This window comes from Mastigoproctus giganteus, chromosome 14 (assembly GCF_048544385.1).
Source record: "Mastigoproctus giganteus isolate SK-2022 chromosome 14, ASM4854438v1, whole genome shotgun sequence".
NCBI lineage: Eukaryota > Metazoa > Arthropoda > Arachnida > Uropygi > Thelyphonidae > Mastigoproctus > Mastigoproctus giganteus.
The window spans coordinates 82457351-82477053 of record NC_143588.1 but is presented as its reverse complement, the minus strand read 5'-3'; the positions used below and the strand labels follow the sequence as shown (position 1 = coordinate 82477053).

Genomic DNA, 19703 nt, shown 5'->3' with positions numbered 1-19703 from the left:
AAAGACAGTGCAAGCTCAATAATAGCATGTATCAAAGGCTATATGCTTCCAATTCCCAACTACTGAGGTTTTGTGAGCTGCCTATAATCTGAAAGTCTTGAGTTTCTGACACTCCTTGTCTTTTTCCTATTGGGTTTGTTGATTATATCATTTGAAAGAATATTAAAGATTATGAAGTTGTGTAGTCTCCAATTACATGCATCTCCTTACCACTGATATAAGAGTGTGCTATGAACATCTTTGAGGGCAAAGGTTTACACCATTTCTCTGGCAGATATCTGCTAGATTTGCCAGAGATATTTGCTCAATCTATACCTCAACTAATACAGTTTGTTATTGAGATATAGTGAATAGGTGTATACAAGCAGATATTTAGGATAGCATTGGATCACCTGTTAGCAGATACTCAATGGCATAGGGATAGCACATCTAGAAAAGAAGATTCTTTCCAACCTGCTATACCCATTCAAGATGTAAAAGTGCTATAAAATGAGTTCTTGATAGTTTATAGTGAGATTGTTTCTGCATTATTGATTCTATCTTTTAATATTGATAATTTCTGCCATACTATCCAGTCTATAGTAGAAATAGAAGATAAGAGGCCTCTACCTTTCACTGGCATGTTCCCAACTGGAATGGGATGATATCAGAAATGTTGGTATTCCGGTACTTGATTATGAGGAATTCTACAATTCAGAGAATTGATGAATGCTTTGAAAATTGGTAAATGTTACAAAAAGAGAACTGCTATAGCTGTTAGCCAGAAGAATTATAGCAGTTCCTTCACCCATTTACCCAGTGAAGTCCAGAATTTTACCATAACTGGCCTTCCTCGTTTTTCAGACATACTTTTCTCATATGAAAGGTTATTGATTCCAAGTAGTGTATCATGGGAAAAGGGCTACAGTACCATTCTTGGAAGAGAGTCATGTGTGAAACACCAAGATTGTGTGGCATTTCATACCATAGTTGGAATCAAATAAGCTGCAGGTTTAAAAGAGTGAACCTTCTGGCAAGAATTATACCACATGAACCCATTTTAAGTGTAAATCATTAACACTGCAGCAATCTGGTACTACTGGAATTGAGTTGCATTAAGAATTCAATCCAGCGTGTCATAAATAAGGGCAGAAAAACTCCTGTGATATATGTAGTTTTGGAGACTGATGTGGCTCGGTTTGCCTTAATGTCTATATTTTACTGACATGAATGTGAAAATTTATATACATTTTATATAACTAGGAAGCAGATGTGTGCATTTGCATTTGAGCCTGTCAGATGTAAAAATAAATAATGGACAGTATCTTTTCCAAATATATATCTCTAGTTGGTAGTTATTCAGTTTTATGACTTTCAAATTTAAATCATTTCCAGAATGAACTCACTGGTGAACATTCTTGTATAATGCTGAAGATCCTTAACAAGCAGGCAGAAGATGAAGAAGAATATGACTGGCTGGAAGCTTTCTGGACTGATTTTCGAAGAAGATTTGTAAATTTACTTTCGTATCAATTCCGCGAATTTCACTCATCACTTTCCCTTAGTATTTTACAGAATTCTTTACAAAAGAAACAAAACATAAGTGGTATGTTTTAGTAGTTTTTAATAAAATTGATTATATTAGACATTATATTTTTAGTAAATCATGATTATATTAGATAATCTTTTATTATTATTATTATCTTTTTTTACTGATGGGTTTTTCCCCATCGTGCGACCAGTATATGGGGTGGTTGTTGTATCCGATTACTGTTATTGGTTTAGGAACTCTCTGGCTATCCAACAGGTGTTCAAGATTACAGCTCTCTGGAGTTCCATGTAAGTTCTCTGCTAGGTTCTTATGGAGACTCTTCGGCACCATGCCAGTGGTTGACACGATGATTGGAATGGTCATTACTAGTTTCATATGCCACATTTTTGATTTCCTGCCTTAGGTCTGTATACTTTTTGTTCTTTTCCTCATTAGTTTTCTGGTGGTTGCTGGTGTTGAGCATTGCTATGTTGATCAGGTAGATAGCCATTTCCTTCTTATCAATGAGGGTTATATCTGGTCTGTTGTTCAGGATTGTCTTATCCATTATTATGGCGTGGCTCTAGTACATTTTGTGAACAGAGGGTCTCTAGTATGGTCTGGGGTTTGTACTTTAATACGGTACACTTTCTTTGATCAGTTGGAGCTGATATTTTTAGTTTCATTTTTATTTTATTTTTTTATTAGTTTCAGTTTCATTACTAGTTTCATATGCCACATTTTTGGACTTCCTGCCTTAGGTCTGTATACTTTGTTCTTTTCTTCATTGATTTTCTGGTGGTTGCTGGTGTTGAGCACTGCTATGTTGATCAGGTAGATAGCCATTTCCTTCTTATCAATGAGGGTTATGTCTGGTCTTTTGTTCATAATTGTCTTGTCCATTATTATGCGTGTACAGTTTGTGAACAGAGGTCTCTAGTATGGCCTGGGGTTTGTAGTTTAATATGGTACACTTTCTTTGATTAGTTGGAGTTGATATTTTTGGTGGTTTTTTTTTTTTTTTTTGGCTAGCTTTTGATGTATTATCCTGGCAACTTGGTCATATTTATGAGTGTACTCCATTTCAGTGATAAACATGCATCCTACAGTGATTGCTGGATTGTTTCTGGGGCCAGGTGGCATGTGTAATCTGTCACCTCTGAGTCCTTTGCGATGTATCTCCTATAGTTCCTGGGTGTTGATTACCTGGTCTTGGATGGTGAGCATGAATCCTTCAATCTTGGGAGAGTCTCCCACTCATGAGCCATGCATTCGAAGCTATCTTATCTGTGTAGTCTTGATGGAGATCATTGTAGTGTCTGCCATGGAGTGCCTTTGTCCATCTTTCTGCCTTTGTTTCTTCTATCTGTGTGAGTGAGGTCTCTTGCTGAGGTTGAGTGGTGTGTGCTGTTTCTCTTTCATATGTCTTGGTACATTGGCACTGCTTTCCTGGAAGTAATCCCTTCTTCTGTTGTTCAATGAGGTCTGTCAAGCCCCTCCCTCCTTTTTTCCAGGCTATGGCCATTTCGCATGCTCGCATAATGTAGTATTCATTTCGATGCTCCACTTCATGCACTGGCTTCTTCTTCCCTCCTGGTTGGTCACTAGTACAGTTGTGCAGGAAGCACTTCCAGTAAGTTGGGCTGGATGGGCTTGCCCTTTAGTTGTGGTAGCCATGTGGGAGACAGTGCCACTTGCTCTGCTGTCATCCGTAGGAGACTGTCTCTGACTTTTCAAGCCGACCTTCTACCTCTGCGAGTGACTTTACCCTGCGCCACACTCGATGCAGTATGTTCAATATTTCTACTTCTCATCTTCATCCAGCTATGGAGGTGGACCTGTTTTAGCTTTGGCATCCAGTGGTGAGTGGTAGTTATGGGAGCGATATCAGATGGTGCCACTCTCTTCCTCAGCCATCACTTCGACCTTGGGGAAGGTAGGTCCAATGAAGCAACTAGTTTTTTTTTTTTATCCGCAGTGGGATTTGAACCTGGGTCCATGATATTAGTGGACCGACATCGTAACCACTGGGCTAATCTTTTATTATTATTATTATTAAAATCTTTCTAATGAAACCAGCAAGTTTGATAGAAAATATCATTTTAATATAATTACAGTGTTATTTAAACAATCTCATGCCGACCGGGCTAGCCAGGTGGGTAAAGTGCCTGCCTGGCAACCCAAAGGTCGTGGGTTCGAATTCCACCTCGGGCTTGGATCAGAGTAAAATGCAAAAACTTTGGGAGGTGTATTATGGCCACAGAAGCTGATGCGCTAACAACTAACAAAAAAAAATAATAATAAAAATAATCTTGTATACCCTATAAAAAATTAAAAGAACACTTAAATATAGCAAGCCTCCATAGCTGAGTGGTCAGGAGTGGGAGTGCAGTAGCACAGTCTCTTTGAGTAGACAGGAATTCAAATCATGACTGCTAAATATGGTTGATCTGCCAACCTGCACTGGACCAGCATGGCAGATTATGGTCCCTTTCCCTCAACATGAATTGTTGAGGAGGAGAAGGAGACTTCCCTCCTGGGCGCCTCCGTAGCCAGATGGGAAGGAGCATCAGTGCGTAGCACACGCTTCTTGATTAGACCAGGGTTCGAGCCCGTCACCACCAAATATGGAGGATGCGGAAAGGTCAGGGAATGACCACCGCATATTCCCGGAGCAATATGGCCTTAGTTGCTAATGCTCCTAAAAACCAAATAACAACAACAGCTTCCGTCCTGCGGCGGGTTTGATAATGGCTACAGTTTACCTTTTTTTTTTTTTTAAATATGGCAGCCATAACAGTTCATCATCATCATCATCATCAGCCATTTTCAATCAACTGCAGGATGAAGGCCTCTCCAGCAACTTTCCAGTTCCTTCTGTTTTGAGCACTGGCCATCCATTTACTACTCAAAAACTCATGAATTTCATCTATCCATCTCCGCCTTTGTCTTCCAGGTTTTCTTCTAGCTCCTCTTGGGTACCATTCTGTTATTTTCTTAGTCCATCTGTCATCATGTCTTCGAGCTATGTGTCCTGCCCAAGACCATTTTAGTTCTTTAGTTTTGATAAGAATGTCCTTTACTTGAGTTTGCTGCCTAATCCATGTGTTTCTCTTCTTATCTAACAGTCTGATTACCAATATAATTCGTTCCATTCTTCGCTGTGTAGTTCTCAGCTTCTCTTCCATTCTTTTGGTGAGTGCCCAAGTTTCACTTCCATAAGTCATGGTGGGGAGTATACATTGATTCATTATTTTACGTTTCAGACAAACTGGGATATTGCTCTTCAGTATGTGACTATATTTCCCGAATGCTATCCATCCAAAATTTATTCTTCTCTTGACTTCCAGCCATTTATCATTATTACAGCTAATAACTTGTCCCAGATAAGTATATGACTCCACCTTTTCAATTACTGCTCCTTCAATCATTATTTCCCTTTCCGTGGCATACTTGTTCATCATTACTTTTGTTTTAGCCATATTCATCTTTAGTCCAAAATCCTTACTAACTGTGCATAACTGATTAAGATTTTCCTCTAATTCTTTGGGATCGTGGCTTATGACCACAATGTCATCTGCAAATCGTAAATGGTTTAGGTACTCTCCGTTCACATTGACTCCTTTCTGTGACCAGTCTAATCTTCTGAAAGCTTCCTCAAGGGCAGCATAAACAGCTTCGGAGATATTGTGTCTCCTTGTCGAACTCCTTTCTCGATTTTAAATTTGCTACTGTCTTTGTCTAGTCTAATAAAGGATGTAGCACTCTCATATATTTTCTTCAAAAATCATAATATATGGAGTATATATGCCTTGTCTTTCCAGTGCCCGAAACATTGCCTTATGCTGTATGGAGTCAAATGCCTTTTCATAATCCACGAATGCCAGGCATAATGGTGTTTTATATTCATTTGCTTTCTCCATTAGCTGTGATATTACGTGAAGGTGATCCATAGTTGAGAATCCTGTCCTAAAGCCAGCTTGCTCTTTCGGTTGATTCTCATCAAGTATTCTTTCTAATCTGTTAGTAATGACCCTTGTGAACAACTTGTAGATACGGGATAACAAGCTAATTGGTCTATAATTTGCAATTTCTGATTTATCTCCTTTCTTATGCAGCAAAACTATGATTGCATTATTCCACTGCATAGGCGTCACACCTTTTCTAATGCACTTTGTGAAGAGCCTTGCCAGTTTTTGTGTTATGTCTCTTCCTCCCAATTTTAACAACTCTACAGTAACTTCACCTTCCCCCGGAGCTTTCCGATTCTTCATTTTCTTCAATGCATGTTCTACCTCATCAGGAAGAATATCGGGTATGTTGTATGTGTTGCTACTTTGCAATCCATCTTCCCCACTGCTGGTATCATTCCCTCGCTCCTTGTATAATTCTCTATAGTAGTCTTCTGCTATTTGAATTATGCCTTCTCTGCTGTTTATAAGTACACCGTCGCTATTCTTCAGTTTCAGTATCATTTGTCTTTCTGTGTTCCTGCTCATGGCTGCTGATTTAAATCCTTTGTTTTCCCTTAATGCTTGTTCTACTTTTCTTGTGTTAAATCTTCTTATGTCCTCTCTGAGTCTCTTTCTAATGGCTTTGCATAACTCAGTATACTCAATTTTCTCCCTGTCAGTGTTTTTCTTGCTCTTCATTTGTCGTCTTTGGTTCATCATGACAAGTGTTTCTTGACTAATTTTTTCTTCTTTGGATTTCTGTTTCCCTATAGGTTTCTTGGGCTTTATCACTTTCAGAAAGTTGTAATATTCCTCGTCGATATCTTGGTCCTGAGAAGTCTGCAGAAGCTCAAACTTGTTCTTAAGTTCCAGGACATACTGCTTTTTCTCCTCCTCTGTTATTTCAAAGACCTTTGTATTATTTACTCGAGTCAGTTTTTTCCTTTCCTTTCCTACATCTATATCAAGTGTACATCTTACCATTCTGTGATCACTTCCAATATTTACCTTATTCAGGATGGTAACATCATTCACAATATATCTTCTGTTAGTGAGGATGAAGTCGATTTCATTAGTTGTTAATCCATTTGGACTCTTCCATGTCCACTTTCTGTTCACCCTTTTCTTGAAAAAAGTGTTCATTACTGGCATTCCTTGAGATTCTGCAAATTCCACAAGTCTTTCACCTCTTTTATTTCTTTCACCAATTCCAAAATTTCCTATAGTTCCTCTTTCTGCGCTGTTTTGCCTTTTTCCAACCTTAGCATTGAAGTCCCCCATAATAATAGTGTAGTGGGTTTTCTGCTCATCTAGAAGACTCTCAATTTCAGTGTACATTTCTTCAACCTCTTCATCATCATGGCTCGATGTTGGTGCATAAATCATTATAATCTTTAGCTTGTACCTCTTAGAAATCTTGAGTATTAGTCTTGACACCCTTGGTGATGTACTTTTGAATTCCAAAATGTTGTTTTTAAAATCTTTATGGACCAGAAACCCAACTCCACCTTCACTCCTTTCACTGTTTCCATTGGTGTACAGCAGATTTCCACTTGATAAACTTATAAGTGATTCATTTCTTCTTCTTGTTTCAGCCAAACCGATGATATTCCAATTCACATTTTCTAATTCCTTTTCCAGCTCTAATATCCTGTCTTCACCGATGAGTGATCGTACGTTATAACAGGCCAAGTTCAATTTCCGTGCATGGCAGCCTGGTCGTACCCAGAGATTCTTAGCACCCTCTGCCTCCACTCTGATCCTCTCGCTGCCGTAAGAAGGAGAGTGAAAGCTGCTGGGGACTGAGGGCCATTTGTATTGTTGTGCTCCCATTGCTGGAGGGTTTGGTCTTTTCCTCTTCACGCTGACCAGGCGTCTTGAAGAGAACCACTCTACACGTTCGTTGCCACCTAAGTGACGTAACAGGGCTTACCATCGAGGTGTGCATGAGTGGATTTTAGGGAGGCAGGCCAACCGGACTTCTCCTAAATCTTCTGTAATAGAGAGATATTGGATCCATCAGTGTTTTAGGCTGAGTGTCTGATAACACACAGGATACCTGTTCCCCTCTAAGCCATAACAGTTATGAATATGAAATTTTACTGATTAGCATAAAAGCAGTAATGTACACAAAATTTCAAACACAGAATATCCCCTCTAAGCCATAACAGTTATGAATATGAAATTTTATTGATTAGCATAAAAGCAGTAATGTACACAAAATTTCAAACACAGAATATTCAAAATTCTGATATTTTAATAATACACATAATAAAATTTAAAAAGTGTAGATTAGACTCACTAACCATACACAATTAAGAAGACTCCTGAGACCATGGAAGTAGAGTGATGGTCTCAGGAATGAATCTTGAGGATGAGGATAATCAGGTAATTTTCCTTCCACTTCAAAGATTATTACTCCCTTAAATGGGGTCTGGATGGTATCCCTGGGACCCATGAAAGATGAGTAACTGCCTGATGGTCAACAGTTATTTGAACACTGTTGCAGATCAGATGTGTGTGTGTGTGTGAGAGAGAGAGAGAGAGAGAGAGAGAGAGAGAGAGAGAGAGAGAGAGAGAGAGAGAGAGAGAGAGAATACACTAGCTGGTGTATTTCAGCTGCACTATGCTGTGGTTCTATTAAAATATTCAAATTTGGGATGATTTGTTCTAAATTCGGTGATATGAAATAAATTATGCTCTCTCAAAGGCCTAGGTAGACAATTAAAATTAATAATTAAGATAGGAGCATCAATTTTGCCTTGAAGTATAGAGTGTAGTAGATTACAGTCGAGCATATTTCTTCTATTTTTCAAAAGTGGGGAGATTGAAAATTTTACACCAATCTTTATAACTGTACAAATAAAAGTCTGGATCTGATTTATAAGCTAAATACCTGATGAGAGATTTTTGTATCCGTTCTAACATGCAGTCGGTCCTCATATAACACGTGTTACACTACACGTATTTGATCATACACAATTTATAAATAGGGGAACGATATCATATATAACACGAACTTAATTCGCTTATACATGATTCGCCTTTGTGTTTACAAGAATTGACAGTCCAATGTGGAATCACCCCAACTGAACGCAACACGATAGGAATGAAGAGAAGATTTTGAAATGTATTTTTGTTTTTTTTTTTTATATCATTGAAGGGGAAGCACATTTCACCATAATAACATAAAAACCCACAATTGCAGCTATCTGTATTATTGCAAATGCAATTATGTAAATCGAGTTTGCTACCCATTTGTAACAGATTCCACTAGCAGAAATGCAATTGGAAATTGTTTTTATTGTTTTATGGTAGTGATCTCCAGAAATGTGCTTTACTAAAATGTGTTGTTTGTTTGTTATTTGGTTTTTAGGAGCATTAGCAACTAAGGCCATATTGCTCCGGGAATATGCAGTGGTATCCTCCGTATTTGGTGGTGATGGGCTCGAACCCCGGTCTAATCAAGAAGCATGTGCTATGCACTGCTGCTCCTTCCCACCTGGCTATGGAGGCGCCTCACTAAAACATGAGCTAGTGAGGTGTTACTAGTGTGTGTGTCTGCCTTTACGGTGTTGTTTATTCAGTTTCTACACTCGCACAGCTTTGTTTATGTGTATCAAGCGTGCCTCCTCATTTTCTAATTGTGCTTTATTCCCTAAAAATGTGTAAAATACTTAAAAGGTGTGAAGAGGAAGCATCCTGTGAAGACACTACAGATTCAGAGAGAAAAAGAAAAGCAATATTGATAGACAGAGGTGGACTGGGTCAAAAATTCTTACTGGGGAAAATTTGTAGCGGCCTCATACTAACATATATGGCCAAAATCACACTGGCCTGCAGCCCACCGGGATTCCCCCAGTAAGGCTTATGGCCAGTCCACCTCTGTTGATAGAGAAAAAAATATGAAATTGTGAAACACTTTGAGCAAAATCAAAGACCATGTGATATTGCACATTGCTACTGGCCTAAAAGAGGCAACGCTGAGAATTAGAAAGAATGCAGAGAAAATAAAAACAACTTTCATAGCAGGAACAACTCAAAATATAATAAAATCCATTAGATCAAGACACAAAGAATTGGAAGAGATGGAATGGCTGTAATGTTTGGATAGAAAATCAAACAAAGAACAAGTTTGCTTACGATAGAAGCAAAAATATTAGCAATATTTTATTATGTAATGGTTGTAATAAAATACATAAGTAGTTTATTACGATCATTTATTGTATTTGGTAATGTTTTGGTTACAAATGTATGTTCAATCTTGGGTGGTTGGCACCTAACCCTATTTTTCCCATAGGGCCTGTTATTTATATTGCATGATTTTGCATTGCATGACAGTTTCTAGGAACACAACTATCGTGCTATACGAGGACTGACTGTATTTATATATTTTTTTTTTCCAAAGGGGGTCTACACTTGTGTAGCATACTCCAGAATTGGTTGAATGAATGAAATATAAGCCAATTTTGGGATATCAACACCAATAAAATCAGAGCAGGCACTTTTTATTAAACCAACCATTCTAGATGCTCTGGTGGCTATTTTAATAATATGAGAGGTATAAGAGCCATTACTGTACTTAATACTCCTAAATCAAAAATTTCATGTATTTTATTAATGAGTAGAGATTCCAAATGATAACAGATTACTAATTGTTTGTGAGAATCAGTTACGGTAATGGCATATTCATTCATTCAGTGCTATTCATTCAGACACATGGAAATCAGTGCAACTACCTCTGAGTTCTGAATGCATCTCCGCCAACAGTGTTTTGGGACTGGTTTTGTGTTTTCTCCAGATCAGAACAAATGTGAGATCACACTGACAGCTAATTCTGAGACTATATTATAGTTATTTCTTTAGAATAAATGTTCCCTTTTGTGAAACCATGGATATCACTGCACAAATTCTTCTATTGCATGAATTCCTCTACATTGAAGTAAAGTTTTAATTGGGAGGATGTTTTTTTCCTATTACATCATATTAGTATGATGTTTTATCTTACTTCTGTGGAAGTGTTTTGGTACAATAAAAATTGTCAAAACTTGTTAGACACTTTTTCTGTTCATTTGAACTAATCTGGATAGCTGCAACTGGACATCCTCCATCTTCCTGTCACCTCTTAAATTCTCTCAAATGTAATGATTGTGTATATTTGAGTATCAGCCTTTAATGTAGTGTGACTTTATATTGATATGGTTTAGTGGTGCTGCTTCAGAAAAGGAATTTTGGAACATTCCAAGGAATACTGGATTGATTTCAGGGTGGATAAGCACAAATCAAAGGATAAATCTGGCATATAAACTTTATTTTATAAGAAGTATTCCAACATACTGCAAGAAGCTTAGCTAAACCAGTTAGCTGCAACAAAGTAGCACCAGCAAAGTGTCAATGTCACACACATTAATTGCACTTAGGTAAGTGGGAGTGCTCGATATAAAAATGAAACTAAAGTATATGTTATTTAATTTTTTTATGGCCAGTTCTAACAATCACTGAGACTGAAAGTAAAAACTTGAGAAATATTGTTTATAAATTTAACTGGCTTTGGTATGCTTTAACCATGGAGTATGCAAGTGGGGGCTTGCCTGCTCCATGGTTAAAAAGGTTAATGATAAAATTATGGCATTTGTTCATTCTGCTGTGGTTTCTATCATTAAAGCTGCATGTGTAAACATGTGTAATGACTTATTTGAATTAGCGGCAAAATGAAACACAACTGTATTTTTATGCATATATCTTACATTACTAATTACCAATTTTAATGCGGCAAAATACAAGGTCTTATACATGGATAACAGCAACCCTAATGTAACTTATACGTTTGGTGGGTTTGAATTTAAATCAGTAGAGAAAAAAGGAATTCAGAAATTACATGTGGGTGGACATGAAGTTCTCTGGACAGTGTAAATGGGCAGTAAGGAGGGCTCATAGTATCTTATCAATGATCTGTTGAATATTTACTTGTAGAAATGGAGATGTTATAATTGTCTTATTTTAGATGCACGTGGAGCTGCACCTAAAATAAGACAAAACTTCTTAAAAGGGTCCAAAGGTGGGAACCACTTAGTGAGATCTGCAAAAGGGTGCCGATATATAAGGAAGGACTTCAAATACACCGATGAGCCAAAACGTTATGACCACCTACCTGGTCCTCCACGTGCAGCCAAAGCAGCTCGTACTCGGCGAGGTATGAATGCTGCTACAAGATTTCTAAATGTGTCTTGTGGTATCTGGTACCAACACGTAACCAGCAGATCCTTTAACTCTTGTAAGGTCTGTGGATAAAACGCCGCAGATCAGAGTTGCTGTTCCAATACAAATCACAGATGCTTGATGGGATTGATGTCTGGGGAATTTGGAGGCCAGGGTAATACCGGGAAATCTTCCTCATGTTCCGTGAACTAGTCTCGAACGATCCAGGCAGTGTGGCAAGGCACATTATCCTGCTGAAAGACGGCACCACCAGAGGGGAAGACTGTTGATATGAAAGGGTGTACCTGGTCAGCAATGATGTTTAGGTAGGTGGTAAACGTCAAAGTGCCCAGTACATGGATGACTGAACCCAGGGTATCCCAGCAGGGCATCGCCCAAAGTATGACACCGCAGCCACTGGCTTGTTTTCATCCTACGGTGCATCCAGGCGCCATCACTTCCCCAGGTAAACAACGTCCACGTGCTGCAACAGGAAATGTGATTCATCGGACCAGACAATCTTCTTCCAATCGCTCAAGGTTCAGTTTCAATGATTGTATGCTCATTGTAGGCACTGTTGCCGGTGAACCATGGTTAGCATGGGCACTCGAAGTGGCCTGCAGCTACACAGCCCCATTTTCAGCAGGGTTCGATGTACTGTGTTGTGACACATTACTCCCATCACCAGCATTCCAATTACTGGCGAGTTGCACCACAATCGCCCTTCTGTTGCCATGTACCATCTGGGAGAGCCTTTGCTCACCTCGAACATCAATGAGCTATGGTCAACCAACACCTAATCGGCGGTTAATGGGTTCCCCTCTGCTCGGACCACTTTTAGTAGGTACTAACCACGGCTGACCATGACCATCCCACCAGCCTTGCTGTTTAGGATATACTCTGACCCAGTCATCTGGCCATTACAATTTGGCCTTTGTAAAACTTGCTTAAGTCCGCTGCCTTTCTCATATGAAGAACAAGAGTAACACTGATTAAAGGAGTTCAGTATCAGGTGTTTTTTATACTGTGTCCCAACCCGCGCATGTGCTTGTTCACCTGCAGTTGCTTCGATTTGCATAACGACTCGCTGGTTGTAATGTTTGGCTCATTGATGTATGTGTGCTACAGAGCTTGGTAATTAGACCTTTAGGTAATGAAAGAATCCATTTGAAATCTCTAAGGATAAGGCTGTGAGAGGGGATAGTAAAATGAATGAAGGAGAAATTTTCACTGTTGATAATTTCAGAAACCAGGGATTATAAATTCAAATTTGGGGAAGGAGGTTTGGACTGGATTATAGGATGTTTTCTTTTAATCAGCAAGTTGTTACCACTTAGTTCATTTTATTTTTTATTATTATTATTATTTTTTTTTTTTTTTATTTTTTTTTTTTGACTAGTGAAGCAAAAGTCTGTGACTTCTTTTCACTATGTGTCTAATACTAATTCTTTGTATTTCTATTGTTTAGAAATTACATTCTTTATCAGAAATGTAATCCCTATACATTGTTTTAATTATATGATATTTGCAAGGTTCAGTCAGTCTCCTACACACAATCAATGAGGGATACCCTGTATATGATCTGTGTGAAGTGATTAAGTAGGATAATCATTTTTACGATAGTAGGCAAATTTCAAGTGTTTAAACTGTAGCAAGGAGAGTTTCTAGAAAGAGAACAGTTAACTCAGGGAATAATTTAAGAAAAAGTCTATGTGTGTATATATATATTTTTTTAAAATTAAATAAATTATTTATTTTATTAATTAATTATTTATTTATTTTATTATAATTTAACTTTTGTCAATATTTAATGGTAGTATATATATATATATATATATACACCTAATTCTGTTTTTACATGAATTTGGTTTAACACGAATTCAAAATAAATATTTCATTCTCTTTTTACGCGAGTCATTTTGATTTAACACGATTTCTATGAATTTTTTTTTGCCTAAATTCTAAGAAAAATTTTTTTATTTGTGGCATATTAGTATCATTTCTATATTACACGCACCAATAGATTGGATAACAGCTAGTGTATGCGTTTTGAAACGCGTGCTTTTGCTTACCAATGTGTACGTCTAGGTATCTATGAATCATCAACGTTTTTATTGAATTTGGTGCACATGTACGGTATTCGTGCATTGTATCTTCGGCAGACATGTAGTAGTAAGCTCTATTTCAAAGTGAAAGAATCTTTAGTGAAATTTGTGCACATAAATTTATTAATTTTGCCGATAGTCAATAAATTGTAAGTTTACAAAATTTTCATACCTTTTTTTTATTAATTATAACTGAGATATTTTTCGGTAGCCCTTATATAATGTCGAATAATTCGCCTATTACCAAAATGAAAAGGAAAGCGATTTCTTTGGAACTTAAAATTCAAATTTTAGATCGTCTTGCAACTGGACAAGGGGCTACGTCTGTAGGAAAGCATTTTGGTGTACATGAAGCTACCGTAAGAACTATTAAGAAAAATGAAGCTGCAATTAGGAAGTCGGTATGTTCTGGAACAAAAGTAAGTGTTAATTCATCATCATATACAAGAGATATTGACAAGGAAAAAATGGAAAAGGCCCTGGTAATATGGATAGAAGATCAGTCACAAAAAAGAGTACCAGTAGATGGAAATGCCATCGAGCAAACAGCACTAAGAATTTACAGACAGATTAAAGAAAAGGAGCCAAGCACTTCATCTCAGTTAAACAGAAAGTATGAATTTTCTGCGAGTACAGGTTGGATGACAGGGTTTCTTAAAAGGAATGCTCTTCATAATATAAAAATTAAAGGTGAAACTGCATCTGCAGATGAATCGGCTGCTAAAGTATTTTTGCAGGAACTTGCAAAAATTATTGAAGATAGAGGATACACTCCTGATCAAGTGTGGAATGCAGATGAAACTGGTTTCTTCTGGAAACGAATGCCGAACAGAACGTATGTAGCCAAATCGCAGAAAACTGCTGGTGGTTTTAAGGTAGCTAAGGATCGTGTGACCTTATTATTTTCCTCCAACGCTTCAGGAGATCGTATGTTGAAACCACTGCTGGTAAATCGAGCCCTAAACCCACGTTCAATGAAAGGTGTAGATATCAATAAACTGCCTGTTCACTGGATGGCAAACAAGAAGGCCTGGGTGACCACTACTATTTTTACAGAATGGTTCAACAAATGTTTCGTCCCAGAAGTCAGATGTTATATGAATTTGAAAGGTCTCGAATTTAAAGTTCTTCTGATTCTTGACAATGCACACGGCCATCCTGTCTTGGAACACCCAAACGTACAATTTTATTTCTGCCATCTGTGATACAACCGCTAGACCAAGGTATAATTGCGACAATTAAAACATACTACGTAAAACGAACATTCCAACACGTTTGGGACAAACTGAATGATGAAACACTAACAGTCATTGATGTGTGGAAGAAAATCTCAATTATGGATTGTATCAATCAAGTTGGATTAGCGTTAACTGAATTAAAACCAGCAACTTTAAATGTGTGTTGGAAAGCGGTTTGGCCACAATGTGTAAAAAGCAAAGATCCCATCATCCCTAATACGACCGAATTTCCCAACATCATTACAATGGCACACAAAATTGGTGGAGAAGGATTCGATGATCTATCGTTTGAAGATATTGATGAATTGTTAACCGACAAAGCCCTAAGCGAAGATGAAATATTAGAGGTTGTCCTTGGGACTCCTTATCCCACAGAACGTAGTGATAATGAAGAAAATGATCCTGTTCTAAATGCAGATTTAATAAAAGAAGGTCTGGAACTGGCCAGAAAATTAGGAAATCATTTTGTCAAACATGACCCTAATGAGGAACGCGCTGGGAAGTTTCAACGTGAACTGAAGTTGTTGACAGCCTCTTACAGAGAATTATATAACTGCCTAACCAAAACACGAACACAACGATTAATAACTGAATTTGTTCGTAAAACCGGTGTAACATCAGCACCAGAGGAGACTCGTGCTGATTTTGCTGAAGAGATCACAGAAAGAATTTCATTAATAGAGGAAGAAGACGATGTCCACAACATTTCTAGTGATGGCAGTGATATTCCAGTCGTACGCAAACGTATGCGCCGTTTATTATCAGAAAGTGAAAATGAATAAAATCTTATGTGTAAAACAGATTTTTTTTTTGTTCATGAAGAATTTTTTTTCATTTCATATGCATACAAATTTGTTTTAGTACATTTTAATTACATGTGTATTTTGATGAAATAAAATAATAAGCTTAAAACGAATATTTTATGTGTTTTTTTTTAATTATTTTTACTGATTTTTTTAGATTCGGAACCAATCTTCTTTTCTTCCATAAATACAATGTCTCTTTTTTACACGAATATTTTTTACACATATTTTTCAGGAACGTATCTATCGTGTAAAAACAGAATTAGGTGTATATATATATATTTGTACCCACCAACTTTATATATATGACAATTTTTCTTTTAAGATTTAACAAAAGAAGAATTAGAGATCCATATGACAAGTTATGATATGAAGAGGCTGGAGATGTACTCAAAGAATCTTATTGACTATCATTTAATTATGGACTTAATGCCACCTCTGTCTCGACTATATTTTCTTGGAAAGTTTGGAACAGTTCATTTATCAGGTGTCCAGGCTGTAAGTACTGCATATTTTCTGCATGTCTTCTTTCTCTTTAATATTTAGTAATATATAGCTTTAATAATTATATTTAGTAATATTTAGTAACCAATATTTTTCTACTAATATTTTTAGTTTCTAAATTTTCTAAATGTTACATTAATTTTTCTATGTTTTGTTTGTTTGTTATTTGGTTTTTAGGAGCATTAGCAACTAAGGCCATATTGCTCCAGGGATATGCGGTGGTCATTCCCTGACCTTTCTGCATCCTCCGTATTTGGTGGGCATGAACCCCGGTCTAATCAAGAAGTGTGTGTGCGCTACGCACTGCTGCTCCTGCCCACCTGGCTATGGAGGCGCAATTTTTCTATGGATTTTAACCACATCAAGGACAGTTTTTTAATATGGTCATTTAACATAAAAGAAAAGAATTTCCATTTGTATAGAATAATAATAATGTGACAAAAATATGCAGTAAGTAAGTAATATAAGAAAACTAATAAATAAATAATAAAATAATAATTTTGGAAGGAAATGAAGCTTCTGAGTGACATAAATAAAAAAAAAAATTGTAGACATTAATGATTGAGTGAATAGTAAAATGCTTTATTCTGACCAGAATAAAGGTCACAAAGGTCTTTATTCTGGTCAGAATAAAGTTTTTACTATTCAGTACACACCAAGTACTATTATAAACATATTACACTGTATTGTCATTGGTAGAGACCCTAAAAATAAAATAAAGGCTTATAAAACAACTACTGCATATTCCAGTGTACAAGTTGACCTTTGAAACACTAAAAAATCATCTTAAATTTTAAGATTGCCTTATATGTTGATGTTGAGTATAAAACTGAATTAAAGGCTGATGTTTAGGAATAAAAAGACATGAATTAATATCAGTATATTTACAGTTTATTACATGTATATTTTTGTGTGTTCAAGGGGTGGTGACGTGCATTCCTCTCCTACCCAAATGTGAACCTCACCTTCTCGGGGCGAATTGACCCATTTCCACAGACGAGGCTCTGGCGACTGAGTCACAGCGGTATAACTGTCCCATCACATACATAGGAAATGCTGTACCTGAAGACTATCTAGGGGCTATAAGGTGGCAGCCCCACCACTAGACTTACCCTGGTAACCTATCCTGGGGACATTCTAAATACTCGAAATAAGCTCAAGACAAAAAACTGGTTGGATCTGATGGGTAACGACCTAGGCAATGGATATAGGACTGCAATTAAGGAATTTAAAGTAGCAACTTGGAACGTTAGGGGAATAAATCACAAATTAGATGAATTGACCATGGAACTAGAAAATAGAAATATTGACATAGCAGTCATTACCGAAACAAAAAAGAACAACAAAGGATCCAAATAAATAGGTAACTTCATAATGATATACTCCGGCGTACCAAGTGAAATTTGGGCATCATCTGGAGTTGCTATTATAATAAAGAAAGAATGGGAAAACAAAATATTAGACTGCTCTTGGATATCACCCAGAATATTGAAATTAAGACTAAAAATTCTATCTTATACAATAACAATCGTTGGCATCTATGCACCAGTAGAAGACAACGTTGATGAAACCGCAGAATTTTATGACGAATTACAACAGATCATAGACCAAACTAACAAAAACAAGTATCTCATACTTGCAGGAGATTTTAATGCAAGGGTTGGTGCTCAATCAGTAGACAAATGTATAGGATCAGAAGGCGAACCCGTGGTCAACAATAATGGACGATGCCCAATAGACTTCTGCATTTTTAATAAACTTAAAATTACAAATACTTTTTTCAGACACAAGAATATCCATAAATTCACATGGGAAGCAAGAAACACAAAGTCTATAATAGATTATATTATCATTAATGAAAATTTAAATGACAAAATTAGAGACACAAGAGTATTCAGAGGCAGTGAAATTGACAGTGATCACTACCTAGTAGAAAGCACTTTCAAAATAAAAAGAAATTATCTTAATAAAAAGAAGAAAATACCAATAAAAATACATTTGTTGGAAGATGAAAGCACTAAATTCCTGTATGAAAGTCGATTGAAAGATAAATTCAAATTGGATGAAAGTGATAATGTTGAAGAAATCTGGTCAAACATGAAAAAATTAATTCTGAGAGCTGCTGAAGAAAGTCTTGGATATAAACCTATAAAAAATAAAAATTGGCTAAGAACTTGGAATGAAGAATTGAAACAAACAATTAATGAGAAAAAAAACACCTAGAAACTATTCCTACTAAAGACCTACATCTACACATAAAATACAAAAAGCTTAGAGCAGAAGTCAGAAAACTAACCAGAAGAATCCAACGAGATGACTGGGATAAATTTGTTAAATCTTTAGAACGTGATATCACGGGTCCACAGAGAAGAGGTTTTAAAATTTTTAAGAAATTACAACTACACACAAATGATCAAATAAAAACCAACTCCATCTCCCAAGCAGAATGGAAGCAACACTATTCCAAACTATGGTATAACCCAGGCACTAGGGAATTGGAAGATGAATCTGTGATAACCAAAGATGAAGAAACTATAACAATGGAAGAACTAGAGTTAATATTACAAAAATCAAAAAACCAAAAAAATCTAAGTCCAGGCATAGACAATTTAAATGTAGAACTATTTAAATATGGGGGCACTTACTAAAAAATGCACTAGTAAAATTATTTAACATCATATGGCATAAGCAACAGATACCCAAAGATTGGGAAACAGGAATAGTAATCATTTTACACAAAAAAAGGCTCCAGAAATAACCCTAACAACTACAGAGGGATAATACTGCTGTCAACTGCTGCAAAGCCATACTCTAATATACTAAAGAATAAACTTAATAAATACAGTGAACAATTCTTAGAAGAAGAAGAACAATGTGGGTTCAGAAAAGGGAGAAGCACAATAGATGCAATTTTCTCACTACAACAAATTTTGGAGAAAAGAAGAGAATTCAATCTACCAACATTTCTGCTGTTTATTGATTATGAAAAAGCATATGACAATGTAAACTGGGAAAAACTTTGGCAGATTTTACATGAATAAAATATCCCAACCCAACTCCGGAAAGCGATCCAAAGCCTATATAAAAACTCAAGTCTGTATAAAATATTCTAATGGCCAACTATCAGACCCAATTAACACCAATAAAGGAGTGAAACAAGGATGTGGACTATCACAAAATTTATTTAATATCTACATCAATAAAATTCTAAAGAATGGAAACAAACAATTAACAACGGAATACAGTTGAACAACAGGAATAAAATCCAAACTATATTATATGCTGATGATCAAGTTATAATTGCAAAATCCGAAGATGAACTACAGATAGCAGCAAATTAACTTAATAAAATAGGTAAAAAGTACGAGATGAAAATCTCCACCTCAAAAACA

At 36.5% G+C, this 19703-nt stretch overlaps 1 protein-coding gene across 1 annotated transcript in view; it reads left to right on the top strand.

Annotated features, from left to right (window-relative positions):
- Window positions 1–19703, top strand: part of l(1)G0020 (RNA cytidine acetyltransferase l(1)G0020) — a 219217-nt gene that overhangs the window by 88709 nt on the left and 110805 nt on the right. The window contains exons 15-16 of the mRNA XM_090388438.1: window positions 1375–1585; window positions 16133–16305. Coding sequence (XP_090244564.1) covers window positions 1375–1585; window positions 16133–16305 — 384 coding nt within the window. The remainder of the gene's footprint in view (window positions 1–1374; window positions 1586–16132; window positions 16306–19703) is intronic.